We start from the raw sequence: 18,798 nt of genomic DNA, 5'->3' as shown, positions 1-18,798 counted from the left end.
AGAGGGCTATCCCCTGAAATGTGTAAAACTTTCCACAGGGCCATCATCTTACAACCCCCTCCCCCTACAAGTCAGAGCCTCTGAAGGGAGCTCTACCTCTGAAACGCTTGTGCAGATTGAAGACCGTTTGCAAACTACTGGGGCAGAGCTTGCAAGTGATGCAGTGCAAGCACCCCTGTCAAAGCAGCTGACCAACACTAGGCAGGCCACCTAGATTTTTGGCAAACACTTTATTTAGAGCACTTGCAAGAAGGGTTGCAAGCCACAGCATTATTCAAGCAAAACCTTTCTGCATTTTGACTCTAGTTAGTGTGCTAGAGCTTCTTAATCAACACGCAAACCGGGCCTGCTGCTCATGCAAGTTTCTCCAGGCCTAAGCACTTTTCCAAACAGAATTACAATGACTTTTCAATCACTGACTTAAAATGCCACGATCCCTCCTGCAAAAAAAGGTCCTCGTGCAGTGAATCACAAGGCAAACATGCAGCCTTTGGCTCCTCTGAGAAGTTTGTTTAAGGCTTATATGATGTAGACTGGCATTGTGTATGGATGGAGGAAGAAAGGCTAAAAAGGAGGCTGGAATCCACTGAATATTTCTGAGCAACATTATTTTATTCTTTACTAACAGAGTAAACATACATCAAGTATTTCTACACCCATTTGGGCACATCTGTGTACAGAAACAGCTACTGTTTGATGTACAAGGCTATTTTAAGACTCTGCCTAGTTGGGGGGGGGGGAACCTTTCAGACAAATAATTGCTTTTAGTCACTATATGACCTTGGTACATCATGAACAAGCCACATCATTGACAGATATGCAATTAGAATAAGTTACATATGCAAGACCTTCCCCCCACCATGGAACATGAAACTACTGCTCATCTATTTTTGCAGGCATGATTTCTGATGGAAGAGTGCAGTCATTTTAAGATTCATCTTTAGGTCTTAGTTTCTCTGGTAATAGAACCATTTGTCCACTATGAGAGAGAGAGAGAGAGAGAGAGAGAGAGAGAGAGAGAGAGAGAACACACATCATTACTATGCATTGGAGTCAAGTTGAGCCACACACTTGCATATCACCTCAGTGTTATAGAAGCTACTACACCAAGGTGGCTACTAGGAAGAAATTTCTTACAGCTGTGCTCTCCAATATCTGATTACCAGTGGGTTGCATCCCCCCCAAAGTGCATACCATGCTGGCAAGGAGCTGCACAGCAAGACCCCTATGCAGCGCTGAACAGGCCTTCCTCCTCTGCTGTGGCACAGCATAGCAGCAGCCCACAGACAGACAGGCATTAAGCCCTGAACCCATTTATAAACTAGTAACTGAATAGTCTTGATAAAGCTACATGTCCAAGCATGCTCAAAATTAAACAAATATTTTAAACAGAGCAGGCAACAATTGGAAAAAAAAGCTTTAGAAGCTCTCTAGAGAGAGGAGCAATGCTTTTCTGATAACTGTCATATTTGCTACTTCCTTCCTTCTCTCACTTCCTTTGCCTAGCTTCACTTCTTCAGCTGACTTGCATTTTACTTCGGTATTGGTATTAATTACACTGCTACTATAAGCCTTCCCCTACATCAGTTTTGGTTAAAAGGAGTGTTCTGCTATCATCAGCTCCCTTCAGAGCTTCTCCCAAACCTCAAAGGAATCTGCTAGAACAGACATTTCCTTTGCTTCTAAATAGAGTTGTGACATTCCATTTTTCATTTTCATAGCACCTGCACATGTGCCAATTAGGAGTTAAAGGCAGGGGGGCAGCTATTCAGATGTCCGAGATCAGTAGTTCTCAATGACAGGGGCTGTAGCTGGAACTTGCATTCTTCCTGCAGCTGTTCCCGATCCATATGCTCCTCCTATAAACAGACACTATGGGGAGATGGGACTGTCCCACACCCCTGTTCCTGGGAGAAGCATACAGAGTTAGACTGGAAAGGGCTTTGGCAAGAGTGCTCTGGCTCCAGCCCTTTCCATTGCCCAACCAGAAAAGTGAGACTGTGCTATGGAGCAGCCTTTACACTGCTCTGCTGGAGGGGGTCAGGCCAAGCTGGAGTAGTCCTTTACACACCCTGGCTGAAGAAGCTAGTTGTGGGGACACCCTAGGCAGATAAGACCACCCCATCCTATCACAGGAGCAGGGTTTTTCCCAGGGTCCAAAACTTATGTTTCTGTTCCTGTCTGCTTTATGTTTATCAGAAAACACTACTAGACAGGAACACTGGCTAAGAACCACTGAGATAAACAGAGGCAGTACAATAGTAGTGGCTCTCAAGCATGAGTTGAGAAATTTGGTTAAATTTAAAAAAATTGGAGGCTGTGCCCTGACTAAAATAGTTGACTCCCTGGTTCTAGATATAGTGTAGCTACTAACAAGGCCTTGAGTTCTAATAAGCATAAGCTTTCTTTGGCTTCAGTTTAGCACCATATTTAACGTTCAGCTCTGCTATCAAGTCCATATTATTTTCCTACTTACAGTTGCCTAAAGGAACTGTCACATTGGATTCAGAATGAGATGGGTATCTTAAATCTTACCTTCAGGTGGTATTGGGTTGGCAACTCCACAAGGTGGTACCTGTAATGACAACTGTGTTCAGGGGTGTCACTTATGGAAGGTATTACGGTTCAGACTGCACTAAGATCTGAGACCAGTAGTTTAAGTACAGAAAAGCAATTACTTTATGAAACAAATTTTAAAATCCAAGTTCATTAACTGTGAAGGGATCCACACCAGCCAATATTGTTTTTTTTCTCCTCTGTTCTTACTTTGTTAAACACTGTGAACCTTTGGTAGTCTGTACTTCAACTTCCAGTTAAAGCAACAGAGCTAGCCCTGTGCAAGACAAAGGCCTAGCTGTGTGAAAAAGTGATTCATTTCCCCCTATACTTTGGTCAAGTTGTGTTCTCAACAGGCATCATTACCATGCTACTGTGTACACTGTTTTCTTTCTGTAGCTTAGAAAAAACTCTGTGCATTGGAATAGACCCTTAAAATGAGTGTTGGGTTCAAGGCTCAATACTCACAAGAGTTTTCTACTTACTCAGTTAGAAGCAAGACAAAAAAGTATTCTAGCTGGTGACAACTCCAATAAAAAATTATTTTCTCACAATATTCCAGGCAATTCACAGCTGCAACAACTTCTGGTTTTTAGAAATGTTGTAAACCTTTGTTTGCATTTATAACGTCTTATGCTTCCAATCCAAACTGCTGGAAGGATGTCCTTATCCAGAGAGGGAAAAGGTACATTTGGAACTGTTTCATAATGGGAGGGGACCGCACAGCAGCTGGTACCTTGTAACAGTTGCAGGTGCAGGAACAGGGTGCGATACCAATGTAGGAACACTGCTTCAACTTTAATCCTGTATGAAGCAAGGTTAAAGTTGGAACAGATTAGCTTACATTTATATCACTCCCATTTTGTGCCACTGTAACCGTTACAGTGTAAAATCCACTGCATGCTGTAGAGCACCAGCTCCCCATCTCCCTTTAAAACCACTCTAAGTGTACATTTGCCCATGCCCTCGAGGTTGTTCCTACACACCGGATACATTTATGCAAGATGCATAACTAGTTGCATAATTAGCTCCGCAGTAAATGTCTCAGCATCTACATGTGGCCCTATTAGGCCACAGGAAACTAATAAATTCCACAGCAGGTTAGTACTTGTAAATATAAGTACCACCCTGTGGCAGAGTTTTTTCATATGCAGCAATGCGCATGTAGACGCTGATGGGACTAGCTGGGTCACAAAGGTGCTTCAGTACAGGGATTGCCTGGTGGCTAGCCCTGCACGGGAGTAACCTCATGCCCCAGCCAGCCTCTCTGCAGCACACTGAACCAGGTCAGAGCAGCCCTAGGTTGGCAGGATAACCTCCCGGTCCCCCTGCCAACCAGGGCTGCTCTGACTCAGCTCAACATGCTGCGGTCCCAGGCACGTGTGTAAACACAGCACCCGGGAGCAATGAACTCTGACGCAATATGCTCCAAAGTTTATTGCTGCACATTAATATGCATGTGTAGATGCACCCACCTTTAGCACCACTTCAATAGAAGTTCCTGGATAGCATGTTACTTCACAGATTTAGGATGTTTCAGTGAAACCTCAGGACTAGGATTCCTCCCTTGCTTAAAAGTCTGGATTAACAGAGCAAATTAGAAATGCCAAACAATACATTTGACATGAGGTACTTCAGGCATCATAAGTGTGCCTTTTGGCAGTGGTTCCATCTCCAATGTCTCCAAAAATGCTTATCATGTCAATATTAAAGAGAGATCCTTAAGAGTTTCAGTCACCTAAGGAGTGGAATCTCTTCTGAAAGATTAACAAGGCAAAAATGACTCTGGAATTAGAAGGGCAAACAGTACTTGTGTTTCTGTGTACACAGATTCTTATACAGTTAGTCTGTGCTCAGTTTAGTCATCCAGAATAATTTCAGAAAGTTTAATGGGCTATTCCTAATAGCAAAACAGTTTCTTCAGCCACCACGTAACCCAAGGCACTTTCATTTTCTCTTTTATGTCACTGAAGCAGTGTTAGATATCCAGCTCAACTTGTACTCACCGCTTCTACAGTAGCTTTTGCACATTCTTGGGTACAACAGAAAGGACTGTCTGACACCGTTGCATTTGTACTAGAAGAGAGGTCAATTTCAACAATGTTAAAACACATTTCGCCCCAAGTGTATTAGTCAATGGAAAAAATTAAGAAACAATGTAAACTTGCCAAATTTCAAAAGAAAAAAACCCACACCCAATGCTTTCATCACAGTTTTACTGTATCTGTAAAAGAGTAATACAAAGTTCTAAAGCTGTGAAGGCAAATTTTATTATCATTACCTTAAACTTAAAGTTTGTAACAGAGCAGCTGTAACCTACCAGTTGATTTCTCCTCCATCTGTTTTTTTAGTTACTAGAGCTTTCCAGTATTCATGAGTGCTTTTGATAACCTTAATTGCAAAATCCTAGGATTTAAAAGTAAAATTTTCACATTACACATAAAAGAAAAACAAATTAAATCAGAATCAGACAGATTTACAAGTAGATCTTTTTGAAGATATTTAAAAAAAAAGGGTCCCCCCCCCCCCGGTATTTTTGTCTTCTGTCAGTATTAGAGAAGGCACCTAAAGTTTTTAGGAAGATTAGGGTGATACAGTGCTGGTTACTGTAAAGAAACAGAAACTCCTAGACATAAGCTGTGCTTGCTCCAAGCAATTTATAAACTGAAGGATTATGCAACTGTCTTCTCTATTTTAAAGATGGGAACATACCATGTAAACTTAGGTAAGTAACTTGTGATGTGGCTAAAAAACTGAATCCAGATCTTCAAATCTCAGACTAGGACTCTTAAAAACACAAATCTATCTTTCCTCTCCCCTCAGTTTCCTAGGTAGGGGGGAGGTCGAAGTTTGCCAACATGTGTTGGTCAACTCTAACTTAACCTTGATTTTCCCAATAGCCATGATAAATCCTTATACAAGAGTGGTCTAAAAGCCTAAAGGGATAGAGAACAGGAAAAAAGAGCTAATCACCTGTTAAATTTTAGAGACTAATGCCAAAAAGTGGTTAAACCTAAAGCAAAGGAAATTTACCAGTTAAGCCAAAATTGCTTTAAGCACTTTTGTGTTTAAAGAAACTTGACACTCAAAATATCTGAATTCAAGGTTTTTCTTTCCTCTTTTAAGCGTCAGTCTAATACACAGGAGCCCTTCAGTAAAAAGAGATCCATAAAGGAGAACTAGTAGTATGATGAGATTACAGTCAAAGCCAGATGAAACATGGCATAACTATGGTTAAAAAAATATATATTTAAAAAAATATATTTAACATGTTACTGATGCAGGAAACAAGTGAAAATGAAAGAATGATGCCCAGACAAAATCTTTACCCCAAGGAAGTCAACAGGCAGTTTGAGACACAGGAATAACAAGGTTCCAGTAACCAGTAAGAGCTACTGCCAGAGTTAGCACAATATAAAGTCTGAAGGGAAAAAGTGTGCACAAAGGTGACAAAACTTAAGTCATAATGACTTGGCTGGATGCAAGTCAGATTCCCAGGCATAAGGCCTTAAGGGTTCTTTATATTACTTCCTTTGCCAACAGGCTCTACTGGCACAAGAGCAAGGCACAGAAGAGGGGAAGGAAAGGGTTGGCAGGACAGAGAGAAACCAAATTATACACCTGTGTTCTAGTTACGGTGCAGGACAGCCACTACTAGAAGCTTGGGATTTACTATGCTGATTCTATGCCAGAGACTCCCAATATTGAAAAGACCCATGTGGGTGGCAAAGGCGAAGTGGGGGGTGGATACACCTAATCCAATTCCAACAGCTGTGTAGTGATAAGCAATTGTATTGCCTTTGAGCATTTGATTCCTATTTTGTCAACATACAAATTCACGCTAGGAAAAATAAGGCATGTTGTTAGAGTACTAGGAAAAAGAATACAATGAGTAATGTCCAGCCCTGTGGATGAAAAATTAAATTGGATAAGAGATTTAATGTTTAAGTATTTAATTCTTCCCAGCAACCACCTATACATCTTCACCAAGCTACACTGTGATGAACAATCAGAATGTGCCTTACAGATGAGGCATTTACCTTGTCTTTAAATTCTTCATTGAATGCAAACTGGTTTTCTGGCTTTCCATCAGGTACCTTGTACCTTCTAAACCAGTCTATAGTAGCTTCTAGGTATCCAGGTTTCATCCTTCTGACATCATCAATATCTAACAGAATAAAAACCCTTATATAAAACACATAAATAGGGACCATCTAAGAGTGCTACAGGCAATTCTTTTGTCCATTTATCTTTGATTCTAGTGGATGTAAGGTTAAATCAACTTTTCACAGGTTTACTATACTGCAATAAGAAAACACCCCACAATGCCAAAGAAACCCCAACAAAATATGTATCTGTTCCCTCCTGTCATACTTACTATTATACTTGGCTGCTTCAGGATCTTCAACATTGATCACAATTATTTTCCAGTCTGTCTCCCCTTCATCAATCAGTGCAAGTGTACCCAGGACTTTCACACTGATTACTTCTCCTCTTGAGCATACCTATGAAATTAAGGTGAAATTATCAGTTATGTGCACCAAGGTGCTCAGAGATGGCCAAAAAGAACTCACAATTCAATAGTTAAACACCCTAAAATATTATAAGGGCATACAACACTAAAGAGATTAGCTCTATCTTATCAGTGATTCAAAGCCACACTACTGGTTGACCATTAGCTTGATTCACAGATTCATATCATTCAAGTTAGCGGTTAAGATGACACATTTTGGTATCTGATCATTAACTGAAACATTAACAAAGACAGAAAATTCAGCAGTCTTTGAAATCAGATAGTTATGATTACAGTTCTAAAAGAGATAAATATTATGCAGTTACCTTACTTCCAATTTCACACACATCAATTGGATCATTATCTCCACAACAGCCAGTATTTTCATCTTTATGACCTGGATCTTCCCATGTCTACAAGGCAAGAGAGAGCCATAACCCCCATCCCCCAAAAGAAAATTTAGTGAATGGATGGTTCAAGGTTTAATTCAGGTAAGAAGAAATAATCTTGTGAAGAGGCTTACTTAAGATGGACTGCTGCACCTACTGGGCTTCAGTGAGAAGAGTCAGTTTTGATGCTGCTGAAGTGGTACTTACATATGCTTCCTCTTATATTTAACCAGTTTCCGTAAATTAGGGGACTCTGGGTTCAGAAAACCACATTCCTACATTCATTTTCTCTCTCTGCTCCCTCTCTTCCCACTCCTTCCCCCGGCGTCTTTTTTTGGAGTTCTTTTACAACTTCCTCTTGGATAGAGAAAGGATACAGAAAATTAGCTTTAATACAGAACTCTTATTTTTTGGCCAACATCCAGCATAGCCTCTGTCCTCAATCCTTCCTTCAGGATGCAAAAGGCTTCTGAATTTACAGCAATGGCTAGACAACTCAGAGAAACCCATGATACATAGTGTATTGCTGCCTTTAAGTGGGTTACTCGGTTAGATAGAAGGCATAGTTCATTGACATTAATTCCTTTTTTAGAGTGGGGTATCCCCTCTAAACTCATCCTAGAGGCTAAATATCAAGTCTAGTTTTTAGATGGTTCTTTTGTTCTAGGAGCTGCATAAGCCTGTTTACACTGTAAACTGCATACCTACTTCTCTCTTGAGATTTCTACTAGTAATCATCTGTGCTGTATCTAAAAATTTCTCATTAGCTACTGCAAATACAGTCTGAATGGATCTACAGCATGTGGTTCATAGTTTCATAGATGTAGGGTCGGAAGGGACCTATTAGATCGAGTCCAACCCCCTGTCCTGGGCAGGAATGAGTGCTGGGGTCTGATGACCCCAGCCAGGTGTCTGTCCAATCTCCTTTTAAACACCTCCAAGGAATGGGACAGCACCACCTCCCTTGGAAGTTTATTCCATATTTTGGCAACTCTCATTGTATATTTTTTCCTGATGTCCAATCTGAATTTGTTATCTTCCAGTTTGTGGCCATTATTTCTAGTTACTCCAACAGATGCCCTGGTAAACATTGCATCCCCTATTTCTCCTCTTGTGGAGGCTGAAGAGGTTCAGGTCTCCCAATCAGTCCACACAGGGTTTTTTCTGTAGGCCTTTAACCAGACAACTGGTCCTCCTTTGAACCCTCTCCAGGCCATCCACATCCACATCCCTCCTGAAGTGTGGTGCCCAAAACTGGATGCAGTACTCCAGCTACCACCTGACCAATGCTGCATAGAGGGGAAATATCACCTCCCTAGACCTGTTTGTGATGTACCTACTTAGCAATGTTTTGGAGTGGAGGCTGCTTTAACACTTCCAACCTGGTCCCTGTACCACTGCAATCCGCTTCCCCCATGCCACTACTACTCCCTACCACACAGTTGCCATGTTGGTAAAGCCCTCTCACAGAAGCCCCCCAGCTCTGCAGGCTAAATCTGGCCCACTGGCCAGATAGTTGACCTCTGCTTTAGAAGATCTTCATAGACTTTCATAGATGTTAGGGCTAGAAGGGACCTAGTGAGATTATTGGGTCCAGCCCCCTGCCCAAGGGGCAGGAAGTAAGGTGGCGTCACATCACCCGAGCAAGATAAGCATCCAAGCATTTCTTAAAGGTATCTTGTTCATTTGGTAGCATTTAGACATTACATAAATACATTCAGAATGGTGGTTGATGAATACCTCACCCCTCCTCACCACTAAGAAAAAGAAAAATCCCAAACCATACATGTACATTACAATACCTGCGGGATTGCACCATAGTTCCAGATATATCCCTTGTAGGGAAATACGTTAGCAACATAACGCAGCTTCCCTTTCTTCACATCTTGTTTAATTGGGTTTAAAGTATCCTTTGTTGCAATCTAAAAAGAGGCAAGAGTTGCATGCAAGTATTTTTATTAAACTAGGTGAAGATTTTCAGAAGACAGCAGGACCTAAGAACCCATCCATTTATTAATGGGTGCTGAAGACCGAGCAACTCTCACCGAGGTCAATCTGAACAACTGGGTTCTCAGTGCCCTACCAAGTCTGGCCATAGGCAGATGCCAAAACATGGCTTAAGACTTCGTTAGTGGCTTGGGTTCCCTAGTACAAGATTAGTATTTTCCACAATAGATTTCTTTTGCCTCTTGAAGTTGCTTAATACAAACTGTCCTGGTACTCTATGACAAGACTTTAGTTGCAGATTCAGATATAGTTTGTGAATTGTGGCTCTCCTACTTTGTGGCAACTAGTCAGGAGCCATAAGGGCTACTCCCTGAGCACCTGCCCTCCTCACAAGGCACTATAGTACTGGTTCTTCCTTACATCTAAATGTGCCTGTAGCAATTCCAACCCCCTAGCAGGTAGGTGGAAGTTAACCCCTTTCCCAAAATATCCTCTTTCAAGGGATGTCAGAGGCTGAGGCAAGGGGATCACAGCTCCGATCACAGCTCCATCCAAGATCTTGGTGATGGAACGTAGCTGCACCCCCAGGAGTAATCTAGCTAGCGAGTAGCCAAGAGCTACTCACTACCTAGGCTCATTCAGCACATCATTTCAACGTTTACAAATTAAGAACTGTCCACACACTGCAATTAATTGGCAGTCTGCCACTGTTATTGGGCCAGTTCTCTCTGCTTACGGAGCTTTAAGTTCCACGATATTTGCTTACTCTGTTATCAGTAAAGCTTGTGATAATTCTAGATTTATAACTTGCATTTCTAGGTTTTAGAATCTAGAGTGTTTAACAATATAAAACTAAAAGATCACTGAAGCAATGAGACTTCCCAATTCTTTGCTGAATTTCACTTTAAAGAAAAAAAGTAGTCTAATTACCTCCATCTTTGCATTTGTCCATCGAGGTACTTCCACAACCATGTTGAACAAATTCTGAAGGCAAGAAGCAGATCAGTAAGTCCAAAATGATAAGTAAACCCTATATACTAAAAAGGCATGTAACTAGTTCACTGCAGATCAGTTTGTTTGAAACGCTAAAACAGTTTGCTATGTCCTGTCGAAGTTTTGATAAAGCCCCACAGCCTGGAGATTTCCAAGACAATACCCAGACTAGAATAATTCCTTCATTCATAACTACTCTTTAAGGGATTTTATAGCCTGACAATGGTTTTTAAGTAATTGGTAGAACAAAGATCTTTCCTTAAAAATTACCCATGCCTCTGGCAGATCCTGAAATGCTTTTTAGTTTAGAGGTTTATACACAGCAACTAGTATCTCATGATAGACATCAATTTGTTTAGCACTAAAAAGAAAGAATTAGTTTAGACACCTGAAGATATCAAAATGGTTCATTTATATAATCTGTATAGTTATTGGGACAGTTAATTAAAACCTGAATATTTAATAAAGAGCATTTAAACTTCAAAAAACTAAAATCATCCAATTAAAAGCCAGATATTTATATGGTGTTCTTGATGCCCAAAAACCCCAGTACTAAGGGATTTAGTTTAAGGTAGCCCTAACAGTAGAAAGGTACCCTGTATTGTTGTCTGTAAGGCAGTTTCCTATATAGAAAGAACATGTTCAGCAGGGCATACACAAGTAGTATGAGAGATTAACAACTGTCTCTTTAAGTACTGAAACTATAGGTGGGATTTGATGACTCCCATTAAGTTGTACTAACACTAGAGTCCCTCTCCCTCCAGAGGCTCTCTCCCCTAAAAAAAATAAGACTGACAAAAAGTTAAGTAAAAAACTTGAGCACCTGCAGCTTCTGGCTGCATAGCATCAAGCAATCCTTCTAAGCCCTCAGACAAGCAGCACTAACAGTTCAGGAAAAAAAAAAATTATACAGGTGAAAGGGACTTGTTATACTGGTATATGTCAGAGTCAGTTAACTGCGTTAACATAGCAGTTACCATACAGACTTTGTTCAAGCCCTCCAGCAGTGGGAATTTGCTACTGGGGCTCTCTGTAAACTCCTGGTGCTTCATTAGTAGTAGAACAATACACAAATAGGCAGAAGAGAAGAATTAGATCTGCTAGTGGGGAAATTAAATTAATCAGAGCAAGGCAAAATGCAGCTGCTCAGTGTTTATGTGGACAGAGTTATAAACTGGCTTTTGCATGGTGCAAAAGGGAACTGGAGTATGCAACTGTCTTCCCTTGAAGATAGACAGTTTCTGAAAGCTTGCTTGCTTAACAAAAACCACTGATATTTGGGAAGAAAGTGGGAAAGTTTGCTATCACGTAGGATACACAATTAATACACGAAGGTACTGCAAGGCCACATTAATTGCTATGAGAGCAGGAATCCTTGTCCAGACAAGGTCACCATCTCTCAGAACCTAGACTGAGGGACACGTTATAATCCTTCCAAGATCTTAAATACCAGGATTAAAAGCACAAGACTCTTAAGTGAATAGACAGTACTTTAACCTTTTGCCCTAAACTGGGCTCCCTAACTGAGCTGTTACTTGACCTGCATAATGACCAGGAAAATTCCCTGGAGAAGTATTCCTGCAATAGAGAGAGAGAAAATACTCTAATATGATCAGCACTCTACTGTATAGTTTAGACCCTACAACATCGATCACTAATGACTTCTCACCCCACAGACATACTGGCAGTGTGCCAAGTGCTTTATCCAAGATTGACTATCAAGGGAAATGTACCCAGCCTAGAAGCAGCTAGTCACCTTTCCACGAATACACTTCCCAGTTCATCTTCAACCCAATTCCATGAAGACCAAGGCAGTGAAGCACTACCTATTTGCATTTCATTACTTTCCAGATACTTGCTTTTGAAGTTAGTACAATAGGCAAAACCCTGCTTTTCACCCAAGTTAGCATATACTGCTTCACAAGTGGTCTTAACTTACAAAATGCATCTTATCATTTAGTACACCAACATCCTCACATCATGCTCGTTATTTGTTCTGGGGTGCACAATGGTTACATGTAGAACATGGCTCAAGTACATGAAATCTTGCTTTCTATAAACGAGAGGGCTTTTTTTCCCTGCTCATCTTCCTCTTAAATGTATGACACCATCTCTCAGAATATGGAAAACTGCCATCTGCGTCAGAATGATACTAGTGCAGGTAAATACTAGTCAGATATTTTGACTAAGAGTCTTTACTGTAATAAATGAAAGATAGCCAGTGGACTCTATCCACACCTTTCTTCTGTTTCCTTCTCTTATATCACTATCATTAATTTATGAGCACAGAAAATAACCCCCTGTAAGTATGTACTACTTCACCATCAAACCAAATAATAGAGGAAGGAGGAAAATTACTGATAGATTTTAAGAACTTGTTTAACACACCAGTCCAAAGAGAGGTTGGGAGGCTTTCACTTCATATATTCAGGAAGAGTGTCTGCAACTCCACCCAGCTTGGTGTCATCTGCAAACCTACTAAGTGTGCACTCAATCCTATCATCCAAATCACTACTAAATTAACAGATTCTCTCTGTAAACTTAAGCCATACAAGTTACTTTGTACAATGGGAATGACAATCATTTAACTCATGATGGGTGGGAAAAGGTGAAAAAATGGCAACAATTCCTACTTAAATCCAACATCTTTACTAAGCAGTACTGGGTATGGCCATTGCCCAGTTTGATAGAATTTTATGGTTTATTAAATCCTTATGAAATGCAGAATGAATTTTTCTCTGGATTCTATTATGATCTGACCTATGTGGTACTCCCACGAGCATCAGTAAGTACTATAGCAGCAGAAGTGGTTTAGGTCACATTGTTTCACTTCCATCTCTACAGCAATACTAGACTTTTTTAATCCTGTCAAACTATAGCCCTATAAACCTTGGGAGCAATACATACATGAAAGATCGTTTGGAGATGTATCGTTCCTAGATCCCAAACCACCACTGAGGAATGCTCAGTGCAGGTGCAGGAAGGAGGAAAGGTGCAGCAAGACTAACTTAAAACCCTCTTGTTCTTGACCAGACCACAAACATAAATTAGAGCAGCCACGTAAGTAGAGCAGACTCCAACAGCCTAAAAGGCTTATTACACACTTAGCATTACAGGGCAGAAAGTCATCCTACGCACCCTGAGGATCTCCAGTAGCTGGTTAAACTGACATTAGAATGGATTTGTATTGGGTGACTGACACAAAGCTGACTTTACACAGCTGAGAATTTAGCCTTAACTGTCTGATCACAGTACTTAAGGACAATGCAGCATTGAAGATCAAGATTCAGCAGAAAAGGGCTGTATAGCACATTTACAAAACCAGTGGATTAATATTTTTCCCCACACAGTTCCCCCCCAACTCCTTTCTCCCCACCCCCAAGATAAAAATCCTTTTCCAAGAGAACAAACTATTTAAACATTACATGGACTGAAAGAAATCCAATACAATTCCTTTTCACACAATGGTACAAGATTGGCTGTCTTAAATCTCTTCCTCCACACCCATTTAACAGTTTTTTCATCTATGGTTCACAGTGGCTCAGTAAAAAAGGGCCTTAGTTTTGTGTGTGGCTCACATGACATTGGTGAAATTCTGCAGAGGTATTCAGCTCACCAGGGGCAATTTACAGGACACGGGGCTTTAATTTCACTTCTGAATCACATTTTGTATTAAACACTCAAAGACTGTGATCTTAATATACCGTGTCCATAAAGCAAAACAATTATCATAAGATTGTAATCAAAACTGGTTGCACATTTAAGTTAAGAAAAATCAACCAATAGTTTGCTAACAGAACGGTGCCTCTTCCCCTTCTCCTCACGCACCAAAACCAATACCAAACTTGTTCTAGGGTAGACATATTATAATTCAATTTGAAACTACATTTACACAAGTGTTTTACTTGCCACTGTAGAGAATGGATGAAGTTCACTGAAGCCAGGTTGCTCAATAAACAAATGGCAACTGCACTGATTAAGTGCTCAGCTACCTTCAGCCCCCACCCGCAACCTGTCTTACCCACTGACTCTTCAGTTACATGTTCAAAGACTGGTTTCTTGCATTCATACCAGCCTCTGACTTCTTTACTATGCATTCCATCCAGGAAGAGCATACACCATCTGCAGATGCTTCCTCAGCCTGAAGAGCTTGCTAAGAAGAATTTTTCCAACTATCTGAGTTGGTCTAATAAAAATATATCAGGTTTACCCAAAGAACCCAGCTACCATCAGCTTCTGTTGTGTAATCACTCAACTCAGATGTCAACACCACATGCCTTCCCCACAGAGCCCTTCCATGAAAGAGAAACTACATGCATCTTGCCTCATGCAGGTCACGATTAAAGCACCCACAGCATCTTGTCAAACAAACTTTACCTAAAGCCATTGGTAAGGGGTGCACATGCACCCCCTGAGACTGGCTGCCGGCGGCACCTGCAGGCAGTCCCTGCTTGCCATGCCACCACCCTCAACTGCATCTGTGGGCAGTCACTGATCACTCGCCACCCTCCTCCCTCGCTGCTGAGGCCACCTGCACGGGCTCCCTGTTGCCGTCACTTGCAGGCAGTTGCTGTGCCCCCCCAGCCTTGGGAGGCACGCAATCTTTATGGTTAAAGTGCCCCACCACCATTTTGAAGCACAGGGATTCTGATACATGAGATGCAGAGACTGCTGGAGCGCGCTAATTAGCATGCTCCAGTGGACTCGATTAATTGAGTCTGCTCCAACACACTATAATTACAGTGCATCGGAGCAGCCTCCCCGCATGTCTACAGGCACCCTAAATGACTAGAGTTTGCAGGTCTCAATGTAGCCATATACATTACCTTGCCAGCATCTGCATATATTGGAATGTCATGGAATGGTGAAATGTATTGTCCTTTATCATTTTCTGGGGAGGGAAAAAAAGAACAAATAGGTTACTATGCTGGCATTAGATAGCTTATTATGGTTTTAGAGTTGGTTGAATGCATAGCTTAGGTTCAACATTCTGACATAGTAACAGTGAGGTTAGTGTCAGATTAAAAAAAAAAAAAAATCAGTCTACTGTTATAACTAGTGCTGCAACCAGGAGTCTAAAACTCTACATTTCATTCAATACAACACAAGATGACTTGTGTCCTCCCCCTCTACGTGACACTAGTCAGGCCACACCTGGAGTACTGTGTCCAGTTCTGGGCACCCCACTTCAAGAAGGATGTGGACAACATTGAAGGGTCCAGAGGAAGGCTACCCACATGATCTGGGGACAGCAGGGCAGACCCTACAATGAGAGGCTACGGGACCTGAACCTGTTCAGCCTTCACAAGAGAAGGCTGAGGGGGGACCTGGTGACCGTCTATAAACTCACTAGGGGGGACCAGAAGGGTTTGGGGGGAGACCTTGTTTCCCCTAGCATCCCCCAGGATAACAAGGAATAACGGCCACAAGTTGTTGGACAGTAGGTTTAGATTAGACATCCGCAAGAACTACTTCACAGTTAGGGCGGTTAGGATCTGGAACCAACTTCCAAGGGAAGTGGTGCTGGCTCCTACCCTGGGGGTCTTTAAGAAGAGGCTTGATGCCTACCTGGCTGGGGTCATTTGAGCCCAGTTTTCCTCCTGCCCAGGCATAGGGTCGGACTTGAAGATCTACAAGGTCCCTTCCGACCCTACTTCTATGGTTCTATGACTTCAAGACCCCAATTACTTCTTTGCAGAGGGTCTCTGTAATAGCTGCACATTTTCAAATAAGTTTGGTACATGTACATAGGAAGTAAATGAATGCATCTTTTCAAAGTACTTATGTTTATGCTTCTATTCCTGCCTCACTAGCTACAGTAGTGTTTAGTGATGCTGTAGCCATAACAGTGTATGGAATATACAATAATTATTTAGATAATGGAGTTAAGCAAAAATAAATAGTTCTACCTGGTATTTATCCAAGATTGTATGTGCTTCTTTACCAGACCTAAGGAAGAGCATCTTGGCTGCTTGCAGACATTAAAAAACCAAACCAAACCAAAAAAAACTGTGCTTTACTTTAAACTCAGTGCATTCTCATGATGAGCTCTGCGCATGCCCAGAAGAGGCATGATGAAGAAGAGGCTTCTTCTGATGAAGTGCGTTTTTTCTTTTTTAATGTCTGTAAGCAGCCTTTGTTCCTGAAAGCTTGTTAACTTTTCCAGCTATAGTTAGTCCAATAAGAAAAGTTATTACCAAACACCACCTGCTTCTCACCAGCTACAGCACAGTGAAACAGAATGCAGAAACAGAATTCATGTGCGTAGTTCAAACACTCAAATGAGAAAGCTGTTAGCACAGGTGTATAAAGTTCAGTATAAATATGACAGTATCCTAATTTTTTTCCCCATAAATGCTCTAGACCTCCCAGCAAGTAAATGGTTTTAAGATGTAGAAGAGTACTTTAGCTATGAAGATGCCTTTCCATAGATTTGCGCTACCTACTGAAGACTAACCATGATCACAAGCCAAGATTAATAGACCTAACTCCCTCCTACTTCCTCTGGCTCTGCAGTGGCAGTTCTCCAAAATGGCAACAACCCTCAGTTCAGACCTGTTGAGCAGGTGAGGTTCTGATGGCAGTTCCAGACTAGTCTGCAGGTAAATAGGCAGGATCTTCCCAACCCTGTGTATTCCCCATGATTGCATATCTCGTATAAAGCTAAAAATACTCAGTGAAAGTGACTATTTGTCTGCTACATGATACCATATCTGGTTTTGAGGTAAGACAGGCTACTACTAAAAGCTTTGTGGCCAGAACCATCAGTAAACAGAGTGCTGACAATGTTTAAAATACTAGTTTACTCTGGAGCCACGTCCACTTTGTCTCATGCACTGCTGCAGGTTGAGTTTGGAGTCCACAGTAGGGACTTTAAGCCACAACAGAAAGAGCATTGCTGTTAACAGTCTACATGGAACAGACAGAGGGAAGGGGCAGAGAGGGCAGAATTAATGGTTTCAATCTCATGGGCATCCTTTTTTCCCAGATGCCTCTTACTTGCTTCATTATACAGGAGCAATGTTATTAGCTAGCCTCTAGGCAAAGGTCAACATAAAAGTCACCAGAAGTCACAAAAGTCACTTGGTAAAGTTCCAGTGAACAAACAGAACAAAGTTCAAAAGTCTTATTTTATTAAAACTATCTCTTTATTGTTACTGTTAACATCAGTACTCACTCACCATATTTACCCGAATGCAAGATTACTCTGGATTTAAGATGCTTCCTCAATAATTAGATGTTATACATAAAGAATTTATAAGTTTGTTATGATTTTCCATGCACAGAACCTGACTATCGGAGAGCTGTCTTATATTTGTAAGCACCCCCCCATCCACACTTCTGTAACTGCTGCAGGAGGACAAGGGGGGCAGCCAGGGTTACAGTAGAGGGAGCAGGGGCTGGAAAAACCGAGCAGCTGGACCCATGCCCCTCGCCCCGCCCCCAGCTCCTCCCTGCCGGTCCCACCACTTGCCCCCCACGCACCACCTGCCCCCTCCAGCCCCGGCCGGCTGCTGGAGCTCCCGCAGGGCAGCCGCCTGCACGCCCCCGCCACACGCTTAAATCCAAGCCGAGGGCCCCCTCTTGTTCGATGGGGACGACACGCCCTCGCCCTGGATCCGAAGCCAGGAGGCCCGGCGGGGGCGCCGCTGCTGCCTCGTGCCCCGCTCTGCAGCCGCCCCGCACCCGGCAGCGCCCGGCCCGGCCCGGCCACACTCACTGAAGAAGAGGCGGTAGCCGAGGCTGTTGGCGGCGCCGCGCTGCTCCACGCTGTAACCGCTCATGACGCAACCGGCCCCGCTCCCGCTCCGCCGCGCGCACGCCAAAGAGCCGCTCCCCACGCGGTGACTACTGCGCAGGCGCTGGGCTGCCTCCCTCCAGGCCCACCCACAGAGCAGCACCACGCAGGCGCGGGGCGGGGCGAAGAGACGACGCCCCCCGCGCAAGCCGGCCAGGAGCAGCATGGCGCAGGCGCACTCCACTTCAATGTGTCACAGCGCCGGGCGCGCGCATGCGCACCAAATCTGGCTTCTGCCGGGCGCCCACGTGGCCCTTACTGCAGCGCCTCCGCCGGCGGGACGCGGCGGCAGGGGTAGGGACGGGCGTGAAGCGTAGGGCAGGCGCTGCGAGGCTACTTCAGGAAATGGGCGAGCCTGGGAAGGCTGCACCTCGGGGCCGGGATGCGTCTGTCTCTCTTCTTGGAAGCAGGTCTCGCAGGCCGCGCTTCCAGCGGCAGCTGCGGGACAGCTCCGACCCTGCCCGCCCTGGGGAGCTGAGCTCCCTGCCGCCCTCTGTCCGCCACGGGGTTGTGGCTGTGCGTGATGCGGCAGCCGCTCAGGCGCCCGGCTCCGCTCAGTGTTTAGGGGATCAGGCTCCAGCAGCAATTCACAGCAGAGCGAG

General features: G+C 43.0%; 1 protein-coding gene across 2 annotated transcripts; it reads right to left on the bottom strand.

Moving 5' to 3' along the window:
- Positions 1-591: 591 nt before the first annotated feature.
- On the bottom strand, positions 592-18,258 carry PPA1 (inorganic pyrophosphatase 1). Of its 2 annotated transcripts, XM_006265061.4 has the most exons (11): positions 18,119-18,257; positions 15,225-15,289; positions 10,336-10,389; positions 9,261-9,380; positions 7,396-7,482; positions 6,935-7,061; positions 6,597-6,724; positions 4,877-4,962; positions 4,563-4,632; positions 2,536-2,575; positions 592-979 (listed from the first exon to the last, which is right to left on the bottom strand). In XM_006265061.4, the coding sequence occupies exons 1-11, from the start codon at positions 18,180-18,182 to the stop codon at positions 948-950; spliced, it is 873 nt and encodes a 290-aa protein (XP_006265123.1). In that variant the 5' UTR covers positions 18,183-18,257; the 3' UTR covers positions 592-947. The 2 variants fall into 2 exon arrangements, with proteins under 2 accessions (XP_006265123.1, XP_059585898.1); XM_059729915.1 differs by lacking the exons at positions 592-979; positions 2,536-2,575 and adding an exon at positions 2,582-4,135 and having other exon boundaries at positions 18,119-18,258.
- Positions 18,259-18,798: the final 540 nt, after the last annotated feature.

This window comes from Alligator mississippiensis, chromosome 6 (genome assembly GCF_030867095.1).
Source record: "Alligator mississippiensis isolate rAllMis1 chromosome 6, rAllMis1, whole genome shotgun sequence".
NCBI lineage: Eukaryota > Metazoa > Chordata > Crocodylia > Alligatoridae > Alligator > Alligator mississippiensis.
Note: the sequence above shows the minus strand (reverse complement) of the source record. Positions and strands in the feature narration are given on the sequence as shown.

Coding starts and splice junctions, on each gene's coding strand:
- PPA1 (XM_006265061.4), bottom strand. CDS start 18,182: ATGAGCGGTTACAGCGTGGAGCAGCGCGGCGCCGCCAACAGCCTCGGC. Junction 10,390..15,224: donor TATATGCAGATGCTGGCAAG/GTAATGTATATG, acceptor TCTTGCCTTCAG/AATTTGTTCAACATGGTTGT. Junction 9,381..10,335: donor GGACAAATGCAAAGATGGAG/GTAATTAGACTA, acceptor GCCTCTTTTTAG/ATTGCAACAAAGGATACTTT.